At 37.3% G+C, this 26,452-nt stretch overlaps 1 protein-coding gene across 5 annotated transcripts in view; it reads right to left on the bottom strand.

Annotated features, from left to right (window-relative positions):
* The window catches only part of LOC119767949 (insulin-like receptor), a 263,166-nt gene that overhangs the window by 109,524 nt on the left and 127,190 nt on the right, over positions 1-26,452 (bottom strand). The window contains exons 1-2 of one of the 5 annotated variants that reach the window (XM_038258017.1): positions 12,103-12,619; positions 10,713-11,925 (exon numbers count right to left, since the gene is read on the bottom strand). In XM_038258017.1, the coding sequence (XP_038113945.1) occupies positions 10,713-11,244 (532 nt within the window). In that variant the 5' untranslated portion in view covers positions 11,245-11,925; positions 12,103-12,619. Of the gene's footprint in view, positions 1-10,712; positions 12,620-26,452 lie in introns of those variants that run through there. The other 4 variants (XM_038258018.1, XM_038258021.1, XM_038258020.1 and 1 more) reach the window with 4 other exon arrangements.

Raw genomic sequence — 26,452 nt, 5'->3', positions numbered from 1 at the left:
AAGAAAGCTGAGAGAACAGCCCTACCAAAATCTAATGGTAGAATAAACCGTTCGTTCAATGCAATAGTTCATCCCATTTGGTGGATTATATTGGCAAATGACCATCTCATATTCATCGAACCTTTGTAGCTGATGTTGCAAAGGCGCGAAAATGAACTCATAAGAATAATACTCTCGCCAATCTTAGGATTTATTCGCTGTGTCCCTTCACAGAACCTTTGTACTACCAGATCGTTATCCTTGTAGAGGAATGGCGTTTTTATTTTTAGACCACGTTTCCCATATTTCCTCAAACCAACTACTTTATCGTCTTCATTTTGCTGGGCGAGATATGGCACCGTCGATTTTTAGACGATGACTCCAGCATTTTTCTCTTTGCACTTCGATGTATTGCCATCTCACTATAGAGTTATCCGTCTGCGCGGAAATGGTCATTTATGAGCCTAATAACTTTTAAGCAAAATATCATAAAAATATGGAAAGTTTTTTAAGTTTAACGAAGAACTTCAAATTGCCTTAGCGTTCTCGATTGCGAGATCCCTACTCGAAACTAGGTGTCCGAAGGCTTGATTGTTGAGGCAATTGCAAACCTCTTTTTACACCTTAGCTTCCATCCACCCCGGGATTCGAACTGACGACCTTAGTATTGTGAGTCCAAATGCCTACCAGCGACTCCACCGAGGCAGGACCCAGGGAGACGACTTCTACACCTGGACTGAGCTAACGACCTAACCTCTAAGTTAGAGCTGGCCAACATTTACTTCCCGTCCGACGGAAGGCGTGATCACACAAATCTCGTCTCAAAAAATGCCACCGGGACCTTCTAGGATCGAACCCAGGCTGACTGGGTGAGAGGCTACCACGCTTACCCCTACACTGCGGGTCCCGGCATAACGAAGATCATACACACATTAACAAAATCATGGTAATATTACATATGGGAAGGGATACATCTTTTATGTCAGAAAAAATGTGTAAATTTACCTCTGAAAATGTGCATTGTTTCCGAATGGCTGGTGAAATTTCACTTTTTCAGTCAAAATTGAGGTAAAATTTAATAATAATAGAAGTAATATTCAACCTTCCAAATTTACACAAGGTTTTTTGTGTAGTTCCAAGAATTGGTAAGAATCGGACAGTTATTGCACATTCCACATGTAAAAACTGAAACAATTGCTTTTCTCTATAAATTTTGAAGAATTTTCCCATATAAACTTCAAGCGATTAGAGGAGGGGTTCCCATGGTCAGGATGAGCTCAAATCTGTAATCTAGTCTAGCGATCTTTGATTTCAAGAGGAAGCCCGGATTTCGACCACCCTAGTGTACAAGAATCACACTTGACAAAGTTGGGTTAGAATTGCGCTACCTGCAGGCAAAATCCTGAAGCGAGGTTTTTCCCAAACATTTTCTCAATTTTTATTTACAAACATCAACTCTCAACAGCGACCCTAAAAATCTTAAAACTGTTTTATTTTTGCCAAAGAATTGGAATAAGGGAGTGTCCTCAGAAAAATAAAACACTTTGGATTATCAAATCACAAAATATTTTTGTTTCGTTATTTTATAATGGATTTTGAACTCAAATATGACCCCAAAAATGTGAATTATGATTTCAGTAACGAAATGTAAAAAAATAATGCAAAAGCTTTAGGAGATTGATAATTAACAAAAGTTGATAAATCAGAAAGAAAATATTGCTAAAAATGGGAGTTGCAATAATCAGAGGTAGATTAAATTGTGTATTACCAAAAACATGATGAGATTTTTAAAAGAGTAAATACATCTTTTGTGTGATTTGTGCCATATAAATAAGAATGAAAATGGTGTAAGAGATTCAGATTGTCGACGCTCTGCATAAGTTAAAGAGATTAGCTGTGAGCAAGTTCAGAACAAAATATTTCTAAGCGGGATTGATTTGCGAACATTTTCACGATAGGACTCATCCAGAACATTCGTTAGGTGGGACAAACAAACAGACAAGCTTGCCGTAAATTATATAATTTTGGAGCAAAACAGTCAGTCCCCGGCAAAAAGATATGCGTCGCACCTCGCGACGCCCGAGACTCATTTGATTTTGCCGGGGCCGATTTTTCGAAAAAATGTTAAACTTTGAAGGTCCGTACCGAGCTCCAAGGTGCTCCAAACTTCAATGTTATATACCGTAAACCGGGGTGACTTTGATAGGATTTCAATTTGTTTTTAGAATATTTTCCAACAGATAAGATTTTTCTCAAGATTATTATTTTTAAAACATGTACTGGGGTAGGCCACACAAAGTCCATGCACTATTTTGGAAAAAGTTTTTTCAATAGTGTTTAGAAAAATAGTTACGTTAAAAATTCTTAGTTTAAATTCCGGGGTGACTTTGATAGTCATAGTTTTTCTTGTTAAAATCATATTTAAGATGTTCAAACTTTATTTGTACGTTAAATGTACCATCACTAAAGTAGCTGATATAGTTTGTAAGAAAAAAAATCAATGTTTATGTTAAGTTAACTAAGTTTATAAGGTTTTTAACAAAATACATATAAATTTTAGGTAAAATTGTTAAAAAGTCGAAATTTCGCCTGAAATTTGTTAAAACTAGTTTTGTTAGTAAAATTATCGATTTATATTGCATTTTATACTGAATTCGAAGCACGAATCACAAGTTTTCACATTTTACATGAAATTTGTTCAACTGAAATTGCCTATAAATTTGGAGATTTTTTTAATTGTGTTTCAAAAACACATATTATTTATTATTTACAAACTTATTTAACCTTCTCCTAGTGGAAAATTGTCCAAAGAATCCGAAAATGCATTCAGTTTTCCGATTAAAAATCATGTTCATTGAGAAAATCATGACACTTCGAGAAGTTTAAAATAATGACTTCCATCAACATTTTCTTAACTATAGTTAACTAACTTTATAATCCTTTCAAAAATTTATGAAAAGTTCTTCTTGAGGTACTTCGAACACTTCTCTACCACGGTCAGTATGTTTCTGAACCATTCCTTAGGGACCATCCATAAACCACGTGGACACTTTTTTGGAAATCTGTTACCCCCCCCCCCCTCGTGGACAATTGTCCATACAAAAAAAAAACTTTTTTGTATGGATCGTGGACAATCGCCATACCCCCTAAAGTGTCCACGTGGTTTATGGATGGTCCCTTACGTATTTTAATTGTACTCTTAATTTTACGGGAAAATCGCAAACCTATCAAAGTCACCCCGGCTATCAAAGTTACCCCGTTTTACGGTATACCAAAAGATGCGCAGGGATCCGACCTACACGCCAGTGATGTTTTTGATAAACGCATTTGTGGCCAAAGTGCCTCAAAAATAGACATAGCGCCAGCTCCTGTTACGTCAATCAAGCTCATATTTGGGATTTGGGCTAAGTATGCCCACCGGAACGAAGCCCTGAATGGCCGCCAAAAAGTCATTTTTGTTACATCCTATTACCTACACACGCAAAATTACTCTACTGTATTTTGTTTTAGTATTCCTGTTATACAATTACTATCTTCTTGATTTTGCTTTCAACCTCGTCATAAGATTTTTTTACTAAAAGAGTTTTTATGTGTTCCACTAATAATTAACAAAACAAACGTTGGGTATTTTTCATATACCCTAAATGGGATACATTTGGTATGAGACGCAATCATTTAGAAATTTATAAAATAAATAAAGATCCCTAATGTTGTCGGGACCGTGGTGTAGGAGTAAGCGTGGTTGCCTCTCACCCAATCGGCCTGGGTTCGATCCCAGAAGGTCCCGGTGGCATTTTTCGAGACGAGATTTGTCTGATCACGCCTTCCGTCGGACGGGAAGTAAATGTTGGCCCCTAACCTAAAGGTTAGGTCGTTAGCTCAGTCCAGGTGTAGGAGTCGTCTCCCTGGGTCCTGTCTCGGTGGAGTCGCTGGTAGGCAGTTGGACTCACAATCCAAAGGTCGTCAGTTCGAATACGGGGTGGATGGAAGCTAAGGTGTAATGTTATGAGAGAGAGATTCCCATGTCGAACAAGCTCGTCATACAATATGGTATTGTAAAGCGTTCATTTTAACAACTTTTAGAATATTGAAAAATTCCCAAAAATAATGGTAAAACACTTTGAAGCACTTTGAAAAAATATCTCTGATAAAATCGTTTTGTACTAAAACATCTCAAACTTATTTATTTATTATTCCAATGATGATAGTTGGTGAAAAATAATTATTGAAGAAGTTTCTGCTAAATCTCAAAAAGTTTTGATGCCTTATTTTACAAATTATAGTAAAAAACATTGAAAATATGGTAATTTTGGAAACAACTCGGAACTGCTAGGAGCCGTTTTGCCGAGCATTTTCTAAAAAAGCGGTGGGCGCTCTAAAATTCTTTGTGTAAATATGGGTATCCGGCGCCGTCACTCCGTGCCATATTTTCATACACTTAGGAGCCCAGGGTGGCGAAGTCCTTGTAGATAAAAGTACCTAGTCTTCATGCAATTTTGGCCGCTGTCCTTATACGAATCTCATGTGAAAACTTAAAATTGAAAATCTCTTGATTTTTTTTTGTTGAATTGACATGTATTTCCGTCGCGTACTTGATGTTGGCACATCACTATTATTTCAAGTGATGAATAGTTTATTCAGAAGAGAGCAAACAAGTTACTATCACAAACTTTGCAAAATATTTTTAATGTAGTTAGAATTGCAAATTGTATGGAAGAGCTAAATCATAAAAAATGCCAAGAGAACAAATTCCCCCCCAGGTCCAATAATTATTTTCTACCTGACTCTGAATGCTGGATTGTTCTAACAATTTTCTAAAACTTTGCTGAAGGCATCCAATCAATCTGAAAATTTCTTTTCAAGATTTTTGATTTTCAAATTTTTACATGAAATTCAAGACAACGACCAAAATTGAATGAAAACTTGTAGGGGCAATCCAAACATGCAAAAAAAGAACTTTGTTCATAGAGAAGGCTCGAAATTTTTATTAGCTAAATATATAATACATAGGTGAAATTCATTTCTGACTTTCGGAGAGGATTGCTAATAACTTATAGGCAAAAAGACCAAATATTTTTTTTTTTAAATGCTCGGCAAATCGGCTCCGAGTAGTTCCGAGTTGTTTCCAAAATTACCATATTTTCAATGTTTTTTTCTATAATTTGTAAAATAAGACATCAAAAATTTTTTAGATTCAGCAGAATTTTCTTCAATAATTATTTTTCACCAACTATCATTATTGGAATGATAAATAAATAAGTTTAAAGATGTTTTAGAACAAAAAACGATTTAATCAGAGATATTTTGTCTAAAGTGCTGTAACTTTTTGCCATTATTTTTGGGATTTTTAAATGTTCTAAAAGTTGTTCAAAAGATAAATTACACAACTTTGTCGAAGAGACCAAAGCTCTACGACCCTCTTGTAAAAGTTAGTTTTCAGCGCCACCTATGCGGTGAAGTTCGGAACTAAAAATTGGTGCCAAAAGATGCGCACTACTAATACGAGCAACTTTGCCAAAGACACCAAAATTCCCAAAAATATTCCCGAGAAGATATTCATTTATTGCGTAAAATTTCGATTATTCCCCTCTGTGCCCCGTGTGTAGAAGAACGATGGTGCAGCAGCGAACGAGAAACAATGACAAAGCAACCAGGCAAAACCATTTTTGCCACGCGGCTAGCAGTTATCACCGTTATGTCGGTTTCTCCTTTTTTTTCGTACGTCCACTGCTGCACGTTCTGTCGCGTGGTCTGTTGGCGGCTGCGAGTTTTTCAAAAATATTTTTTTTCATGCGTTTAGTGCTCCAATATTTTTCGAGAAAAATATCAATGTTATGGTATCATAAGAATCGTAAGAACTTGCTCTTTCCTATCATGTTTTCCTATTTGCAAAAAAGTGACCCCAGTCAGAGTTATCGCGGTGGGAACAAACCAAAACGGGGGCAGACGGTCTACGAAGTTTTCACAAATCGACTCATTGTGAATTCACATTTTGATGAAATTTAAAAGTAGTTAATCCATCTGAAAATTCAGAATGTCTTCTTGATCCCTATGGTTTAACATTTTCCAAAATTCAATTTTGAACGCTTCTACCAGCCCACAAGAAAAAAAAAATTTGGACTACGCTCTGCCACTCTGGACCTCCACGTTAAATGATTTTCTAAAACAAACTTTTTGTGCAGTTTTTCAATCCTAAACACCTTTTGTTTTAAACATATCATTTAGAATTCACACAACTTTATACGAGCAACTCTCCCAGGATTTATGACAACAGGTCGAAAGACATAAAGGGCCATCCATAAATTACGGAAGCATCTTTTCTAAACTCCTGATTTATTTTTTGAGAATTATCCTTATCATTTCACTTCAAAATTTAAAACTATGATAACTCTAAAATATTTTGCAAATGAGCAATTCTCAACTAAATCGGCCGATTTTGACCATTTATATTTTTTGTATATTTTTATTCGGCTCAAACTTTGTGGGAGCCTTCCCTATGACCAAAGAAGCTATTTTGTGTCATTGGTTCACCCATACAAGTCTCCATACAATTTTGGCAGCTGTGTCCATTCAAAAATGGTAAGTAAATATTCAAACAGCTGTAACTTTTGAGTTAATTTTCTGATCATTTTGGTGTCTTCGGCAAAGTTGTAGGTATTGTTGAGGACTATTGTGAAATAAATAGGTACACGGAAACAAAATTGGAGATTTTTTAATTAATTTTTTTTACAAAAACTCTATTTCTCAAAATACGTATTTTTTGCTTTTCGAGATTTTTTGAAATGTTTAAGGCGACAAAAATCCGCAACTTTTGAGCCATAGAGAAATATGGTCAAAATTCTGAGTTATGATTTTTTTGAAAAATAGAGTTTTTTGAAAAAATCGAAATTTCACACAAAAAAAAATTACCTATTTTTTATGTAAAATGGGATTTGCAATCGAAAAGAACTTAACAGATTTTTTGATAAAGAGCTCCGGGTATATTCACCAAAAGCTTGCTTTTAGCGAAATATTTCGTATTTTTTCGATTTAAAAAAAAAAAGTGACAATGAGTGACCATTTCTGAAAATATTTTTTTCGAAAAATTCGCAAAATTTGCTATAAAATTGTCTAAGAGACATTGAAGATTGGACTTCTGGTTGCTGAGATACAGCAACTTAAATAAAAAGAAACACGAAAATTAAAGATTTGTAGATCTCACCTTAACAACCCACCATTTTCTAATGTCGTTATCTCAGCAACTAAAGGTCAAATTTTTAATGTAAAAACATGAAACATTCGTAAAAAAAATCGAAATCATTTTTTTTTTAATTTTTTAAATTAAGACTAATTGTTTAAAAGGGCCAAACATTCAATATTGTGCCCTTTTAAAATGTAAGTCTTGATTATAAAAAAAATCAAAATATTATTTTCGTAAAGATCAAAAAATTTCACGGTGAATATTATCATAATTTCACTAAAGTTTGTTGGATTTTAGTTTTAAAACAAAGTCAAGCAATTTTGTAGTTTTTTTAAAGATTTTTTTTAGAATCAACAGTTTGTCAAAAATGTTTTGCCTTTTCTGGAATTCTGGAAAACAAAATAGAAAATAAGCAAAAAAAAGCTTTCCAATAATATTTTTTTGTTGTGTAATCCTCATCCATATCCGAAACTTTGCCGAAGACACCAAATCGATCAACAAATCCCTTCAAAAGATACTAATTTGATAATGTTAACGGTGCACATCAACCAGAGCTTTTGCACCAAGATTTTTGTTGCAGATATTTTAGTATTTTCGAAACTACGGGAACAATCGCTATAATTTTTTATTCATCCCCTAAAATACTGTCCACTAAGCGATTCACAACAAAATTTGTCTATTTTTACAATCAGATTTTTGCGGGATCGAGTCCGTAAGTTTGCAAATTTTGGAATAAGAAGACAACAATTCCAAATTTTTAGTGGTGCTGTTTCGGGATTAACATTTCAGAGGGTCACAAATCAAATATAATAAATCTTTTTTTTTAATTTTTTTAATTTTTATAAGTTATATCTTATAAGGATTTTAGTGAAAAAATTGCAATTTTCGACATTCCTACATTGGCGACATGTAGGAATAGAAAAGTTGATTTTCATCCATTTATGTCTACTCTTTAAAAAAAATGCAAAAAAAAATAAGAATCTACTCTTGTCGGTTGACATTTCGTATCGTTCGATATGCACCTAATTTCCAATAAATGTGAATCAGTGATTTTTTTTTAATTTTAGTTTAGTAAAGAGTAAAAATGGATAAATATAAACATTTCAATACATGTTATTCTAAAATTGGCTCAGGAACTCGATTTTGATAAATCCATCTCCAAAACATGGGATATCAACATGCACTGAAAGCCCAACCATGGTTATTGCTACCATATTGTGAAGTAAATTGAGGCACGATAATTTATTCAAATCAAGTTTGTGCGGTTTGTTTTTAGCAAAATACCTAAAAACAAACCGCACAAACTTGATTTGAATAAATTACGTTGTCAATTTTACGATGTCCAGTAATGCATAGTAATTTTAACCCTCCAATACAGAAAAGATGATCATGATTTAGTATTCACTACCATGCAGTTTCGAGGAAGCATGGTACATTCACAAGATCCTCTGTAATAACTCTTAGCAATAAGAACAATGTAATTACAAAAGCCGACTCGTCCCAGTACCGAAAAGGACCTAATAAAAATAATGTTATGAAGAAAAAAAAAGCATTGTACATTTTACCACATTTGCGTTTACAAGAAAGCATATTTTTGAGTCAAACAAACCAACTTCTATGGTACCCCGTGGTTTAAATGTGTTGGTAAAGTTTCGACCAGAAAGCCTTCTATGAACAGCTGTTTTTAGACATAAAAATTCAAATTTAGAAACTAATTTGGTTGTTTTGTGTCTATTCTAACTGAAACCAATCTCTTCCCAATTCATCCCATGTGTTCCGATTTGCCCCGTTTAATGGTACACATTTAATTTTATTTTATTTAACAAAACAAAAATAAAGAAAAAAAATAATTTTCGTCCTTTCGATTTTGCGCCCTTTTCGTCATGTTACTCCCCACAATTTTGACACTAGACACCAAAACTTTGGTACTTTTTAAGCTTCAGTATGCAGATAACCTCAGTCTTTTAACCTCAGCCTTTATGCTTCGAATTTTATAAATATTTTTTAGTAAAACGTTTCTGAAATTATTGAACAAAATAAAAAAATACTATATTAATTTTTTTTTACATTTTAAATTACAATTTGAAGCAATTTAGATAGATATAAACGAAATTATGTAGACATAGAAAATAAATAGTTAAACAATCTTAAATTTCAAAGCAACCAATTGAAATAAACGCATGTTCAACTAAAAAAGTTTAAATTTATGCTACAAGAGTAAAATGATTTTTGAGCATTATAAGGTTCAACAGAGAAAAATTTGAATATGAGAAGAAAAAAAAACTTAAAAATATGTAAAAGTATGCAAATTCCATCAAAAACAGATTAGTACAATTTGACTAAAGTCAATAATTGAATTACACTTAACATTCACCGAAAACAGAAGTTACAAATCATCTTCCGACCAATTTAAACATTTGAATAAAAAAAAATACAAAAAATTGCATGTTTTCGTTTTTGGGGTTTGAAATGATATCCATTTTGTTGAAAGAACAGCAATTAGCAACTTTTTTTTATTAATTTGTTAGCTATCTTTCAACAAATTTCAAAAAAATGCGGCATTTTTTCCAAGTTCACTTTACAAAAAATAAAAAATAAAACAAGTTCAGCAATTATAATAAAATTTACAAGGGGAAAAAAACAAATATAACAAATGTTTTTAAAATGTAAATTAATTGTCATTGTAGCAGTCCAAATAAAATCTTTTCGTGTATATTTTCCTGATAATGAAAAATATAATGCCGAAATCCACGTTTTGAGGAAAGATTTTGCTTTGTCAAATTTCAGAACCTTTGCGATTTTTTAAATGTGGGGAACTGTTCGAAATTTATCGAAACTGGAAATATTTTCGTTAGAAAGTGATAATGATTTTTTTGTACCACAATGTTGTAGTAAAAAAAGATACTCGTTCCAACACCTTTTTAGGAAACCAAATAAAAAAAAACTACTAACAAAATATTTTTTTTTTCATAAAATTATTTTTATTAGGTCCTTTTCGGTGCTGGGACCTGGTTAGGACCGAGTCGGCTTTTGTAATTACATTTGACTTAATAATTACAGAGGATCTTGTGTGTAAATGTTAGTGGGAGGGGAGCCGATTACCCGCGGCCTACTCGGGGTTAGTACTAACAAAATATGACTAAAACTTTTTTTTTTGGTAGGCTTTTTCCTTTTCATTATTGTTTAGGAATTCAGGAACCCGATAATTGAAATTACGCAGGAAATCAAAAATTAAAATTCTTCCATAATGAAATATGAAGCATTTATGTAACAAACTCTTTGGTCCATTTTTATTCCCAGAGCTGAGAAAGAAATAAGTTTGAGTCATAAACTAAAATTCTATTTCCAGCCTCCCTTTCCAAGAACCAAACTTTGAATAGCAACAGCAATATCCTTTTTCTCGAACTCCTCGTTAAGTTCATACCCCTTTCACAACGCTCAAAAATGACTAATTTCCTACTCCCAAGAACGCTTGCCACACTAGCGCGCCTTGTTCAACCATGACCTCACCCAACGCAAAAACTCCTTCCCGCCCGATCCCTCCTTCACTCACCTCCTTTTTTCAGCCCCGGCCGCACCTGACTCGGCCTGATTTCGTTGCCCTGAACCGCCGGCACCGTCGTCACCATCACGCTGAACAGCAGCACACTGGCCATCACCAGCCAGGCCAACTTGGCCGGCTTCAGCCACCTCCGGCCACAACTCCTGCTGCTTCGCTGACTTTCAAACTCGACATTACTCACAAATTCTTCCTGCGGACTCTTCCTCTTCAGTTTTGTCCTGTGCTTCAGCTCGAGAAACTGCGCCAGCGATTCTCGCCAGAACGGAACTTTTGGGAACACTACCGCCTCCGGCGGGCCACACCGCACCGCCGCCGGTTCTTCCTCGACTTCTTCCTCTTCCGCGAAGCAGCATCCGAGGTCGTCGCACTGTCTCGTTCTGCAGCACTGGGCGTGCTGCTCTTCTTCGCCTAACCGGCCACCACCACTTCCGTCGTCCACTTCCTGCTGCCGGAGTGAACTCTTCATCGTTGCACTTGTTGTTGTTGTTGTTGTTGGATTTTCGCGAGGAGCTTCCGGTCGCATTGCCGACCACTTCTGAACACACACGCACACTTTTTTTTTTTTTCTTTTTTGGGATTTTAGGAACTTTGCACCGTTGCGAGCCGTCAGCTACATCGTGCCGAACCTCTTCCAGCTTCTTCCGGTACCCTCGGACCACACTCTCTCTCTTTGCTTCTCTTCACTTGCACGGATCTTCCTCGGGCTCGTCTTCACCCTGGTGCCGTCGGCGACGTCATACTACGCGATACTACGCGTTTATATCCAAATATTTAGATTCCACTGACCTCCTCCAGCTCACCGTGTCGTCTCGTAGACCCTCTTCACCAGGCTTCTTCTTCGCTCGCGATTCTCGCTCTCTCACCGCTCAGGCCCTTCCGCCCTTGTTTCTTCTTGCGCGCACTCACTATCCCGCTCTCACTGCTCACTTGCTCTGCCTTCTTCCTTGACTGCCGCTCTCTTCACTGCTCTCTTCACTGACCCTCACACTCTCCCTCTGCTCACTTCTTCGACTCGACTCACTGGTACACACTGGTCTGCTGCTTCGCACTTGCCAATCTCGAGCCGCGGTGGCGGCGACTCAAATTCTTGATACGCAATATCCTTCCTGCTCCGGAAGGCACTTTTTCACCCCCGAACCGGAATCCGCGCAGGTTCCCGCGGTGCCGGGTGTGTCGACTTCACCGAAAGGCGCGTTCCGCCGCGCTGAAACGAAGGAAAAGTACGGACCGCCTTGAGTAGTGGGCACACACTGTAACCAATACGCATCGGGTTCCTCGCATCCAATCTCTTCGAGGCTTTTGCCCACTCGGTAAAGGAACCTCAGCCAGCACAACACCCGACCCGACGACCACTTTAATCGAAACTAATCAGCTCAATTACCCCCGTTGAACGACAACGATTGCCCCGCTGGAACGACACAAGCAGACACTTCTTCGTCTTGGACTTCGTCTCGTGCCTTGACGCGCCCTGATCAAAACTTCTTGCCAACAATATGCTTCTTCTCCGCCATGGGGATATTCCTCAGACAACTCAGACTCTCTACACAACACACCAAACACTCACTCGTCTTCACCACTCCCTTCCCAGTTACCCTCAGCGCGCTGTCTAGGACACCACTCCCCGCGCGTACACCTCCCGTGTACGTCGTCGTCCTGCTGAATCGCTGCTTGTACAAGCTCACCGAGGTCTACGACTTCCGGAGTATACCAGCGCTCACTCGCCTACTACGACCTACACTAAACACCGTCGTTTAGTGTATCGCGTACACCAGAATACACCGAACTTGCCCGAGAAAAAAAAGAAGGTTCACTTCCTAGCGTGTCCGTCTTGTCCGACCAGGAGAACCGAGGGTTGCGTCCGCGACGTACGAGAAAAAGGCCTATTCTGAGGCCGTCGTCGTCGTATGTCTGGCCCGTTGGCCCGTGTACGGGTTTCGTGTGTAGAGACACACCGACACCAACACCAAGGCGGGCAAGGCGCATTACGACACGCACACTTGGATGGCCGCGGGCGCGCAGCAACGACGGCGGTTGAAGTGGTCGGCGGAGGCACACACAAAACAACACGACTACACGACGGTGTGGGGAGGAAAGTGTTTTACGCTACGCGCGAGAGTCGAGTCTGGCTGGTGAATGGTACCAATACAGGAAAGAAGGCGGACACACTTGGAACCGGGCAGGGTTGGCAGATCCGTTGGGAGTTTTGATTTATGCGCCGCGGTGCACCACAGAGGGAATGTTCTGGAAGTGAACCGAATATCGGACTTTATGTAAATAATCTTGAACGGTGGTGGCGCCTGGGGAATAAGGCGGGTGGAGATGATGCAATACCTTGGGTAAAATGAGTGAGAAAGTAATTTGGGGTAAATAGTAGTAAGTCGGAATTAGAGTCGCTGAAATCGGCACTTTTTTGAAGACTCGGAATCGGAGTCGACAAATCGACTTTTAAGCAGGATTGGAGTCTTTAAATCCTCTGAAGATGAATAGAATTCGGAAAACTTTTCAAAAACTGTATAAAGATGCGGAGTCACTGTTACCGGAAATCTTTGCAAAATTAATTTCAATAAACAGACTGAATAAAAACTTTTATGGTTTAGGAAAATACAAAATTTATTTAAATTTTATTTTAATATTTAAAAATAAACCTCAAAGTAACCTGTTGAAAGTATTTTTCAGATTATTTTATTTCGTTAATTGCAGGCTTGCATATCATTAACCAAAAAATACTGTGAAATTTTCAAATCGGAGGGATTATTTTCGTTTGCTCAAATTTACTTTCAAGTGAAGTTAATGAAAGTTTGTCCATGCCTTTTCTAAGTCAAAAGGAAACAGTTTTTTTTTCATGCAGGGCTCCATAAAATTTTGCGGGCTTGTCATTCAAAATGGGCATATGAATAATTGCATATGTGGAGAAGGTGATCAATTTGGTGTCTTCAGCAAAATTGAGACTTTTCATAAATTACTAGGTACACGGAAAGATATTTCCCGGTTGTTTTATTTTACTCTTAATCGCTAAAAGGAAAAATTCAACATTAATTAAATTTGTTTTTTTAATTCAAATTAATTTAATGTAAAATCTGGTGATACGAGTGGTAAATAAAAAATATGGAAAAATAATACTGTCAATACTGTCAAACATGACTTCAAAAATCATATAAGGATGAAAAATTAAATTTGCATCTGAAAATGATATCAAAATTATTTTGATGCAGTGCACCGTAGAAAAAACTCCAGAAAAGAAAAGTATCCCGCAAAAAATATTTTCAAATAGCTGAGAAAATAACCATTTTTTTCCTATTTTGTATCTGTTAATCGGACTGCTGATTGCTGAACAACAGCCACTTTAAGCTTTTCTCAGTGTTATAAAATAAACCCTAATTTTTCTATTTGCGATATGTTGAAATTTTTTTGCGCGTTTTTCAATGCTAAAAATGAAAAAAATCTGATATTTTAAATAAAAAATTTATCCAGTTTTTTAATCCGATGGTAAAAATTACAAAAATAAGCTCATAACAAATATTCTGATAATAAAATTATTAAAACAGTCTTCTTAAAAAGTGCAGATAATTTCACCACGCAGAAAAATATTTTGTAGAATCAGCCTGTACGAGGTTTGATTCAACAAAATTTTTGTTGAATATAATCAACGCAAATTTTTCGTTGAAACAAACCTTGATACTCTCAATTCCACAAAAATCTTTTGTTGTTTTGAAAAAGTTGCTTTGACGTTTAGCGTTGATTCAACAAAAATCTTGATTTTCAAATCAACGAAACGTTTTGTTGATTCAAACATGCCTTATTTTTCTGCGTGACAAAAGTTTAACTTTTTACATTAAAAATCGAACCAATAGTTTTCGAGATATCACGATCTGTAGAACAGGGATATTAGTTGACAATGAAAATAACGAATTTTTCACAAAATTTAAACGTGTTGATGCTGTATCACAACAACTAGCAGTCCGATCAACAAACTCAAAACAGTCAAATTGTAAGGAATTTTCTCCGTTTTTTCGAAAATGTTTTTTCAGGGTTTCTTTTCCCTCATGAAAGATTTTAAAAGTGTTAAAAAATAAAAACTTTGTGAAAAAAATTCTCTCAAACTTTTAAACGGTTTATTTTAGCATATTTTAACTAACATTTTGAAATGATTTAATGGTTTAAATTTTAGAGTTGTGTTTGCCCATTTTTTTTTTCAATCCATATTTTCAACAAAAAAAAAAATAAAACTTTTGTGCTAGATATTGCACCATCCCACAAAACATAAAAAAAAACTAAAAATATAAAAAATGCTTTTTTTTGAAATTCAAGTTTATTGCAAAAAGAGAAATATAAAAATCAAAAAAATTCATGGAAATTAAAAAAAATGGAAATGGAAATTCATGGAAATTAAAAAAAAAAATAAAAAATCATGAAAAAATTGCGAAATTTCAGAGAAGTTCTATCGTTAAAATAAATAAAACTTTACATAGTTTCACCACTTATCAATTTATATGTTTTATATTGAAAAAACCTCAAGTAGTATTGATCCAAATCAATTGAGATATTTCAAAGCTGTTTTAGCTACGGTGATAGAAATTTGAAGAATATTTGCATTTTTATTTGAAAGTGTATTTTGTATTAGACTGAGGCGACTTTAATTGAAAGTTTTCGTCCTTACCCACATTAACTCAGTGCGGACGTTACGCATCGGCGGCCGTTACTGATCGTGTGGTCCGCCCTCGAACCGCCCTGGCGGACCGAGGGTGGGCCGCCTGGGCGGTTGAAATTTGACATTTGAAATTTTTCAATTTCGTTCGCCCTCCATCCGCCTTGGCGTGCCATGGGCGCATCGCCTGGGCGGTTCAAACTGATCGCTGAAATGTTTCAATATCGTTCGCCCCTCAATCGCCGCGGCGAGCCAAAGGCTGATTGCCGTGGCGGTTTGCATCTGAAGGAATTTATCTCGAATTTGACATTTCACGGAAAGGGGGATCCATGCCAAATCGCGATAAAGTTCGCTAAAACTAGCGAAAAATGTCGCTAATTTCTCAGCCTGCACAAAAATTACCTAGAATCGCTAATTTTTTTCGCTGGTTTGGAAACCGATGAAATTCTACCAAACCAGTGAAAAAAAAAACACTGGTTTGGTGAAAAATGTCGCTGTTTGGGGGATCAGTTTTGCTAGAATCAGAAAATTCTCTCGCTGGTTTGGAAAAAGCGGCAGGGCACCAAAATCAACCAGGAGATTATTGTACTGGTTTTGGGAAACAATTCGCTGGTCCAGCGAATTTCTTCACTGGACCAGTGTTCTTTTACGCTGGATCAGCGTTTTCTATCGCTGACGTCCGGGTTTTTTTTCCGGCGGCAGCAGCTCGTACCAAAATCAACCAGTAGATTATTGTGCTGGTTTTGGGAAACAATTCGCTGGTCCAGCGGATTTTTTCACTGAACTGGTGTTCTTTTACGCTGGATCAGCGTTTTCTATCGCTGACGTCCGGGTTTTTTCCGGCGGTTGTACTTACTTGCCACAGCACAAACTGTTCCGCGGCCATGGTCAAGTTCCTCGCCTACGATTCTTGCTGCCACCTGCGACAATATGTGCACTCATCTATGCAGCAGTACAAATACATCTCCAGCTTCACTGCACCGTATTTTTCTGCTGCGAGAACTTTATGGAAACGTGCTTCTTTTCATTGAAAAGAACCATCACCTGTTGAGTATGTATTTTAATGCTGAACACTTGATGCAGAACTTTTTCATGCTTTTTGTTTTTGAAAAACCCTAAAGCAATTCGATTGCCACAAATCGCTTCCAAACGTGAACAATAACAAACATTTATGACGGCTGTCGGAAGGATGTGTATCAAACCAGCAAAACTTCCGCTGGAAAAGAAACCGTTTCGGAAATAACAAACCAGCGAAACCAAGTTGCTGGATTTGATTTCGCGCAGCCACCTTTTTCAGCGAAAAATTTCGCTGGTTTAGAGAAAAATTTCGCTGATAACAGCAAAACCAACCCAGCAAAATTCGGTCGCTGGTTCGGCGATCGATCCACTTTCCGTGTTCAGTCAGTTTTCAACGAGCTTTGGTGGGTGTTGTTATTCAATCGGCGGCTGCTGATTTTCGTTGTTAAGTTTGTGTTGGGAGAAGTGTTGTGTTGTTTAGATTGTTTACTTATGTAAACAAACAGTTGAAAGTGCGTTTGAAATAGTGATTGAAGGTTGTTTTGCAAGAATAATCGTTATTGTTGGTGTAATTTATGTGACACCCCTTATAAATATTGTTGGCAGATGTGCAAACATTTGGAATACTTAGAATTTGATGTTTCATTGTTGTTATGATTTGATTTGTTCTTATTTGTATGTTTGTATGGAAATTTGGTGTACATTTTGGTAAAAAGTATATCTTTTCCAGGGAAACCTCTTGAAGAGTATCGAGGTGGCATTTACAAAGCGGATTTTGTGCCAATGTTTACTCAATTAATGTTAATGTTTTTTTGTGTGAATGTTAAAACTCCAAAGGTTGCGGGTTCTGTGCCAGCAGTGGAGGTAATTAGTGGTGCAGCAGCGATTTTTGTCTTTCTTTTGTTTGACGTTTTTTAGGTGTGCATGATGCAGGACATGAGTAGGAAGTAATTTCAATTATTTTCAATTATCAGTTTAGCGGCAACAATATCATTTAAAATTTTGTTTAATTTTTTTTACAGCTTCCTGGATCATTTATAAATGAACTGCTTATATTTATTTATCTATTCTTTATTTGATTTAGTTGAATGTTTATATCATTCCTATTCCTTGTCCTTTTTTCTACCATTCCTCCATACCATATATGATCAAATTTCATGGACTAACGACAGTTACTGAAATAGCAATGAAACCATCTGAAGAATTTGTCTTTAAAATATAATTATCTTTCTTCCAGCTTCCGGGAATCTTCTTCAATTTTAATGCCTACATTTATCTATTCACTAGATGATTTATTTAAATGTTTATATCCTTCCTTATCCTATTCCTATTCTTTCAGCAATGGAACCATCTGGAGCATTTGTCTTTTTAATTATAGTTGTTTGTTTTGCAGCTTCCCGGAATCATCTTTAAATTTACTGCTTATTTGTATTTATCTTTTCACTGTAAGATTTATTTTTATATTCATATCTACCATTCCCCCATACAATATATGATCAAACAAGCTCTTCCCGGCAAACTTCGTCCTGCCCTTGTTTGGTTTCCTGACGTTTCATGCTTGTTTGCTTATTCAGCCTCCTGTGATCAAAATTTGATTTTACGTAACTTTTCCCATACAATCTGCAGCTTTTCCGGAATCGGTTCCAGAGTGGCCAAAGTGTCAATTAGTTAGCGTAAGAACCTTCCTTGGGCTCATACGAACCCAACGCAACAAAGCGAACCCCGATCCGACGTTCCGTTCTGAATTGATTCGCGAACATTTTAAATAATTTAGTTTTTAAATTAGTTAAAGAATTATTTTTATTTGCAGGAAATGGAAAATCTTCCCGATGATGCTATGAGACGCGGGTTCGATTCCCGCCTTATCCACTGAGCTTCTATCGGATGGTGAAGTAAAACGTCGGTCCCGGTTTCTCCTGTCTCGTCAGAGGCGCTGGAGCAGAAATCCCACGTTAGAGGAAGGCCATGCCCCGGGGGGCGTAGTGCCAATAGTTTCGTTTTCGGAAAATCTTCGCAACAAGTTGGCTTATCAATAAATTATTTTGTTTCTTTATTTTTTTCATTATTTCACCTCAGTGAACTAACAGCGCACGTAAGATGTATTAAGAACAAAATTATTTTGAAACTTATGTTTTTTTTTTCTTCATATTTTTGCTTTATTTCTAAATTTCAGCACACAAGAATCTACAAAGATCTGCGTTTCTATATAAGGCACTTTGTGTTTTTTTCAGTTTTAGATGAACTTGAAAAAACACTATCAGAATCCTGAAGGAACCTGAACGGGTATTCTGCTTGGGCGGATGAAATATGTGTGAATGGCGAATCGAGGGCGGGCCAAGGCGGTTGGGGCTTTTGGGCGGATGAACATTATATAGGGGCGGATCGGGGCGAGCCGCTGGCGGACCAACCTATAGGGGCGGTTGAACCGTATATGAAAGGCGCATCAAGGGCGAGCCAAGGCGATTGGGCCTTTTTGGGCGGATGAATTTTATATGGGGGGCGTATCAAGGGCGACTCGCTGGCGAACCAACCTACAGGGGCGGCTGTACCGTATATGAAAGGCGCATCAAGGGCGAGCCAAGGCGGTTGGGGCTTTTTGGGCGGATGAACTTTATATAGGGGGCGGATCGGGGGCGACCCGCTGGCGGACCATCTTACAGGGGCGGACGAACCGTATATGAAAGGCGGGTCGAGGGCAAGCCACGGCGGTTGGGGCTTTTTGGGCGGATGAACTTTATATAGGGGGCGGATCGGGGGCGACCCGCTAGCGGACCATCTTACAGGGGCGGCTGTACCGTATATGAAAGGCGCATCAAGGGCGAGCCAAGGCGGTTGGGGCTTTTTGGGCGGATGAACTTTATATAGGGGGCGGATCGGGGGCGACCCGCTGGCGGACCATCTTACAGGGGCGGACGAACCGTATATGATAGGCGGGTCGAGGGCGAGCCACGGCGGTTGGGGCTTTTTAGGCGGATGAACTTTATATGGGAGGCGTATCATGGGCGACCCGCTGGCGAACCAACCTACAGGAGCGGCTGAACCGTATATGAGAGGCGCATCAAGGGCGAGCCAAGGCGGTTGGGGCTTTTTGGGCGGATGAATTTTATATGGGGGGCGTATCAAGGGCGACCCGCTGGCGAACCAACCTACAGGGGCGGCTGAACCGTATATGAAAGGTGCATCAAAGGCGAGCCAAGGCGGTTGGGGCTTTTTGAGCGGATGAACTTTATATAGGGGGCGGATCGGGGGCGACCCGCTGGCGGACCATCTTACAGGGGCGGACGAACCGTATATGAAAGGCGGGTCGAGGGCGAGCCACGGCGGTTGGGGCTTTTTAGGCGGTTGAACTTTCTATGGGAGGCGTATCGAGGGCGACCCGCTGGCGGACCATCCTATAGGGGCGGTGAACCATACAAAACGGCGTATGTGGGGCGGATGAACGGCGGGTGAAACATTTCAAGGCAAACCTGGGCGACCCCGGGGCGAGTCGCTGGCGGACCAACGTCACGATAAAAAAACTGATCGTGCGCCAAATTGTTGCAAATTTTATCCGCCAGCGGGTCGCCCGTGATCCGCCAAATCAAACGCTGGCGGATCGCCAGAGCGGTTTGGCGGTCCGCCAGCGAACCGCCAGCGGGCTGCCCAGTCAATGTGGGTAGGCTCAGATTGCGGTTGAGGGGATATGAATAAAATAAAAAAGTACACACTTTTAATCTCATGCGTAGTTTTTAAGGGATGCCAAAAAATTATTACAAGTAAAAGCCAACATGTTTTGTACTTTTTCGACCTGTGGCCTAAAATTCGATAGAACAAATTTTCTAAAATATTTCTATTTAAAACAATTATTATTGATTTGCCTCTTCATGTATTGGGTTGATATTGAATTATTTAAATTTGGCCTAAGTCAATAAAAAAATATTTAAGAAATGACTTATGTTTGTTGCTCCTTTAGGCCAATATAAAAAATCGGATTTAAGTAAATGGACAGATTTTGATACAAAATAATTAATTGCTTGAACATAAAAAAAATGAAAATCTGTTAAAAAGCTAAATATACGCAGAAAACATAAACTTAACAAATTCGTTTTTAGGGGTTAACATCCAGAATTGGAGTCAATAAAATTTATTTAATGAAGCAGCTTCTATCCTGCAATTTTAAAACAATAAATAACAATTATTGTTGGAGTCGGGACTACGAGTCTTTAAACGTTAAAAACGAAACATCCCCGAGGGAACCGGCCACTCTAGGTTTTGGCCAATTCTTGTGGTCGAAATTTCTTCATTGACACCTCATCAGAAATAGAGCCCTTAATACAATGTTCTTGGTTATAAATCAGATTTTTTTTTTAAGTTTCTTGCTTTTTCTAAATTTGATTTTTTTTGAAAAGGTTCAATAAACCAAATTTTGAGTTTTTGCTTTTTAGGTGTTTTTCAATACCCCTGACTCAAGGCGGTTTCAAAAACACCCAAAAAGCAAAAACTGAAAAATTGGTTTATTGGACCTTTTCAAAAAAAAACTCCAGAAATGATTTATCCTGATTTAACTAAACAAACAACATTCACCTATCTGCCAACCCTGCTCGCTGCTCGCGCTCCGAAACGTGAGCGCATTTTCCTTCTTCCAACACAACACACAACAAACACACAAACGAGCAAAACATGCCAGCGCCACCATTTCCCTCCACCGAAAAACACCGCCGATGGAGGAAAGAAACGACGACGATGATGCTTTCGGTCCGTGTTTCGGTACAAAAACAACCTCTTCTCCCCCTCTTGCAGCCTACTCCGTTTTCTTTACGGTTGTACTCGTGCGATCGGCTCTCTCGCTGGCTTCAAGGTGTGCGCAGCCGCCGTAACATCCCAACGGTACAATGGTCCCTCCAATACCACGACAGTCGCAGCAAGCCGACACACGCACACCGGCACGCTACGAATTGTTTTGATTTCTTTGCCTTCGGTCTGAATCAAAATACCGCACTCACACCTGCGTGGTGACGCAAACAGTCCCGTTGTCGTCCTCCGCGGTGCCTACTTGGATGTAAACATACCAATACCACCACCCCACAAACGTAGTACGCCAGCGTTGTGTTTGTGCGGTATCATGGAGAAGAGAAAAAAACGTTAATTAATCGGGAGAAAGAGCATTTTCCGGAGCCGCGCGGCGAACACCAACTACCGCGGGTCCTTCCCAGAACAAGCCGCTCTACCCTATATCTGGTCCGGAGTTTTAACAAGCGAACCACCACCATCGACCCTATGCTATACCATGAATGAATCGTCGTCGGTTAGGTTACTACGATGCTCAGCGATCATCGTAGTATGCGTGTTTGTATTATATTCGGGTGAGCATGTAGCATGAGAGCGAATTTAATAACAAAAACAACTCTCGCGACCAACTGCGATGTGGTGAATGCACCAGAGGAGAAAGGAAGAGGAGAAAGGAAGGAAAGCGGGCTGAAGATGATGATCATCTCTACGGCGCGCGGCTTGTCGTCGCATCCGAAAGAAGTACTAGTCGGATGCGGTCAGCGGGGACGAGAAAGAGAGAAAAACGAGGGAAACACAACAAGACGACGACACGGCGGTGCAAGAGAGAGATTGGACGCGAGGTGCACACATTGCTGAGATGCGTTTTGGGGACTCTTTTCAGTTGGGATTGGGACTGTTTGTTTCAGGGAGCGATGATGATGAGATGATCGACGATGTGGGATCGCACTGTGGAACGTCTGAGCACATCGTAACTCATCTAAACTGGGCTAAAGCAGGCCGGCTGGAGCATTTTACACAATATGGTGCAATTTTTGTGGAATTGGGTCCTAAAATCGAGTTTAGATAAAATTTTACAAAAAATCTATCGACGAAAAAAAAAATGCGATTAAATTTTCAAAACAATCTATCCGTCATGGGTTTCCTATGCAGATAGGACCTTTTGAAAATTTAATCTAGAATTTTACAAATACAAACATGAACTTAAGTTCAATAAAAGAAAAAATAATTATTGTTTTAAACTAAAAATGCTGCCCTAAAAATCTTATCACAAATATTTTTTTAGATTTTTAGTGCAAATCATATTTTTTCCCGGCTTTTTATCCAATCCTTTATCAGCTGTAAGTTGAAATTTGATAGCTGTGCTCAAAAAAGACCCCATTTTTATTAAACGATATACTGTCCAGGCTTGATTATTCAAAATTTCGATTTTTCGAAGTTCGAATATCCGAAAATTTGTATTGGACTTCGGGTAAAATTGTCAAATATGAATGTTTGATTGCATGTAAAATTTAAAAAAAAAATGCATTTTATTATCAATTTATTATTCAATTTAAAAATTTTAAAATATTTTAGAATAGTTTTAGGGTCATACCAAAGCTCAACAATCAAAAATAAGACAACGAAAAACTATTTTTGTGGCTCGATTATCCGAAGTGAAATTTTGCCAAGGCTCGAGTCTGGACTGTAACCTCACAAGAAAGCCAACATCGCTGCGACAGGATCTTATTTTTATTTTATTTTGTAATGTTATATTATTCAAATTTCGTTAATTACTAGGCGTGGTATAACAAAGTAAAAAGGCGAAAAAGTGACAGACGCAACATTCTGCGGCTTGCATTGTGAATCGGGCTTGAAAAAATGCAAATTTTCCGGAGGTTACTTTTCAAATTCACAGAATTTCAAGTGCTTAAATAAACTATAAAATTTTATCTTAAACAACCGAAAAGATTTTTGTATACTTTATTTTATATTTTAAGCATCTAATCGAAAACTAAAAAACAGAATATTACAGATTTTAAAGATTAAATAAAGATTTTACAGCCTAAGTACTTAATCTTGAATAAACCGAATTTAAATCTTCAATTGCGTTCGGTTCTGATAAAATTTTGATGAATTTCTATTGAATTTCACATTTTTAATTTGTTTAGGTAAAATTACTCCAAAAAGAGGTAAATTTTTTCCAATCAAATGTTCAACGTTCCTAAATTCAATTTTTTTCTCTGTGTTCAAATTAGAAGTGCGCAAAAAGAGCGAGCCGCTCAAAGAGCCGATTCCCTAAAAATGCGAACGCAAGGGGTTTCCAGCATCGTGTCAGACTGGTCACTAATCCGGAATTACTTGGAATTTGAGCAAGTAATTCTATAATTCAGGATTTACTGAGTAATTCCAGAGTAATCCTGGTAATTCCTAATAATACCAGTAATCCTGGTAATTCCATGATTCTTGTTTGTGAAAACATACTTCAGAAAATAATAAAATATTGAAAAATAACTGTTAAAAAGATAATTTCGATAAACCTTTTATGATTATATTTATTGCCTATTAATTTTCATGTAAGAATCCAAAGTTATAGCTAGTACGGAATCATTCGGATTTTGAGTAAGTAATTCAGTAATTCCAGAATTACTCCGCAATTCTGCAGTAATTCCTGTAATTCTGGAATTACCTAGTATTTCCGTAGTAATTCGAGTAATTCCAAAGTTACTCAGTAATTCGTGTATTTCCCATCAATTCAAGTAAATCGGCAGAATGCATTTTGCTTTTCCTTTATGCCTTTTATGGTTGTAAGAAGTACAGAGCAGATTCGGAATGTCCGCAATTTTGGATGCTCTCTAATCCAAATGTTTTCGGATGAAAAACAACTCAAACGTCAAAATCAGTTGTCAAACTGATGAAATATCAACACCATTATTCGACGATTTCCAAGTAGGGCGTCCAAGTTTCCCGGAAAACGGAAAAAATATATTATTTATTCCCGGAAATTTTTGAAAGCGTCATAAAATCTATGTTTTCTTTATATTTGTTATGTTTTTAAAATCATACTTTTAGCTCAATACTATTAATAGGATAGCACTTTTAGAGAGTTTTAAAGATTTTTTTGTTCTTTGTTGTGCTTTGAATTTTAAATGCACTCAAACGTCAAAATTCAGACCAGAAAGGGTTAAATAAGTATTTTATAAATATTTATTTTTTAATTATTTCTATATGACATGACTAAAACAGCTTAAAAATTGGTTTTACATGTATAAAAAACAAAAATGACATCAAATAAAATGGTACCAATTTACGTAAAATTTTAGAAAAGTTTATAAATATTATTGTAATACTAATGTTATTTCCAGGCCAAATTAAGATTTTGTTTAATTCTGGGAATTCCCGTACAACATATAAAAATCCCGGGAATTTTGTGCACTATTGCCAAGCACGTGGTTTTGTGCGTTTGACAACTGTCATTCGATCCAATTCCAAAGACTTTTCTCAATATGCTGGAAGCTAGGCAGTAATTTCAAGTTATTCTTTATAAATTTGAGCAATTCTAAGTGATTTCTGCAAATCCCAAGTAATTCTGGGAAATCAAAGTAATTCATGACATATTGCCAGTAATCCTGGTAATTCCATTTAGACTGGTCAGTAATCCTTGATGCTGGAAACCCCTTGTGCGAACGCACAATGGTGCATAAAAAAAGAGCCACGGTTTAAAAATAAAAAGATTCTTTAACCTGTGTCTTTTTATTAAGGTTAACAATATACCTAATTAGTTCAATTTCCAGCAAATTGTATTTAATATGTTTTTGCGGAATGAAATTGTGACTTTAAATATTCCAATGATTACAATGATACCAAATTTGTCATAATTGTCTCACAGTGTTCTTTTTCAGGTAATTTAGGACTTTCCCAACTTTTGTTAGCTGAATCGAATCAATTTACAATGAAAGACTCTTAATAGCATTTATGCCAATATTTGAACACCACCTGAAGTTCTCAAACCCATTTTTTCAGTTTTTCAAGTTTTCTTTGAATTTACTCCAAAAGTAAAGCTGAATGATTTTCTAAACTAAATATGTTTTATACAAATTTGAAAATAATTTGACCTTTTCAAAATGCTACAAGCAAACTTTCCTAGTTACGTTGGTTTGCATGCAAATATTCTCGTTTTTTTTTTTTTTTCATTTTGAAATATCCTTTTCATCAAAATTTCGAAAAAAAAGCGAAAGTGCCGTTCAAAAGAGTCACTCATTTTAATGAGCGAGCGAAAAAGAGGGGCTCCTGAAAAAGAGCGCTCTTGCCCAACACTAGTTCAAATAAATTGCACTTTTATTTTCACGTAACAATTCAAAGTTCAAGGTGATTTTGACAGGTTTTAGATTTTTCACTGAATGATGAGTTCAAACTAAATATGTAAGGAATGGTGTGCAATCATACTGACCATTGTAGGCCAATATGATTCCATGCCATTCCGTACGTTTGAACTCTTCATTTTGCGAAAAAAAAAAAACCTATCAAAGTCGGTTATTCGATGACTTTCTATAAATGTTTACATAAGAGGTCTAAAACTATGTTTCGTTTTTTAATACTTAAATTTTCATAATTCACAACATGGTTGATACCCAAATTTTGTATGATTTCCAATACTTAAAACTATTTTGTGTAAAATACAAAAAAAAAGTCAAAAATATTCCATAAAGATACTAAATTTTATGAACGACAACATGGATATCAATTTATAAAATTAATTATTCAATAAATAATTCAATAGATTTTCACTACATTTCCACGTACACTATACCCCGGTGGTTGGTCACTTTTTCGTATGACTCTTTTTAGTTTGTAATCCGTTGCACGTTGGTTGGTCAAAGTCAAACTTAAAATTAGAGACGAACTGTCATTTTTTTACACGGCGCTCACGCACACTATAATAACAAACGTTTGTCACACAGCAGTTGCCCCGACCCCTCTTCGATTTGCGTGAAACTTTGTCATAAGGGGTAACTTTTGTCCCTGATCACGAATCCGAGGTCCGTTTATTGATATCTCGTGACGGAGGGGCGGTACGACCCCTTCCATTTTTGAACATGCGAAAAAAGAGGCGTTTTTCAATCATTCGCAGCCTGAAACGGTGATGTGATAGAAATTTGGTGTCAAAGGGACTTTTATGTAAAATTAGACGCCCGATTTGATGGCGTACTCAGAATTCTGAAAAAACGTATTTTCATCGAAAAAACACTAAAATAGTTTTAAAATTCTCTCATTTTCCGTTACTCGAGTGTAAAATTTTTGGAACATGTCATTTTATGGGAAA

Source organism: Culex quinquefasciatus, chromosome 2, assembly GCF_015732765.1.
Source record: "Culex quinquefasciatus strain JHB chromosome 2, VPISU_Cqui_1.0_pri_paternal, whole genome shotgun sequence".
NCBI lineage: Eukaryota > Metazoa > Arthropoda > Insecta > Diptera > Culicidae > Culex > Culex quinquefasciatus.
Note: the sequence above shows the minus strand (reverse complement) of the source record. Positions and strands in the feature narration are given on the sequence as shown.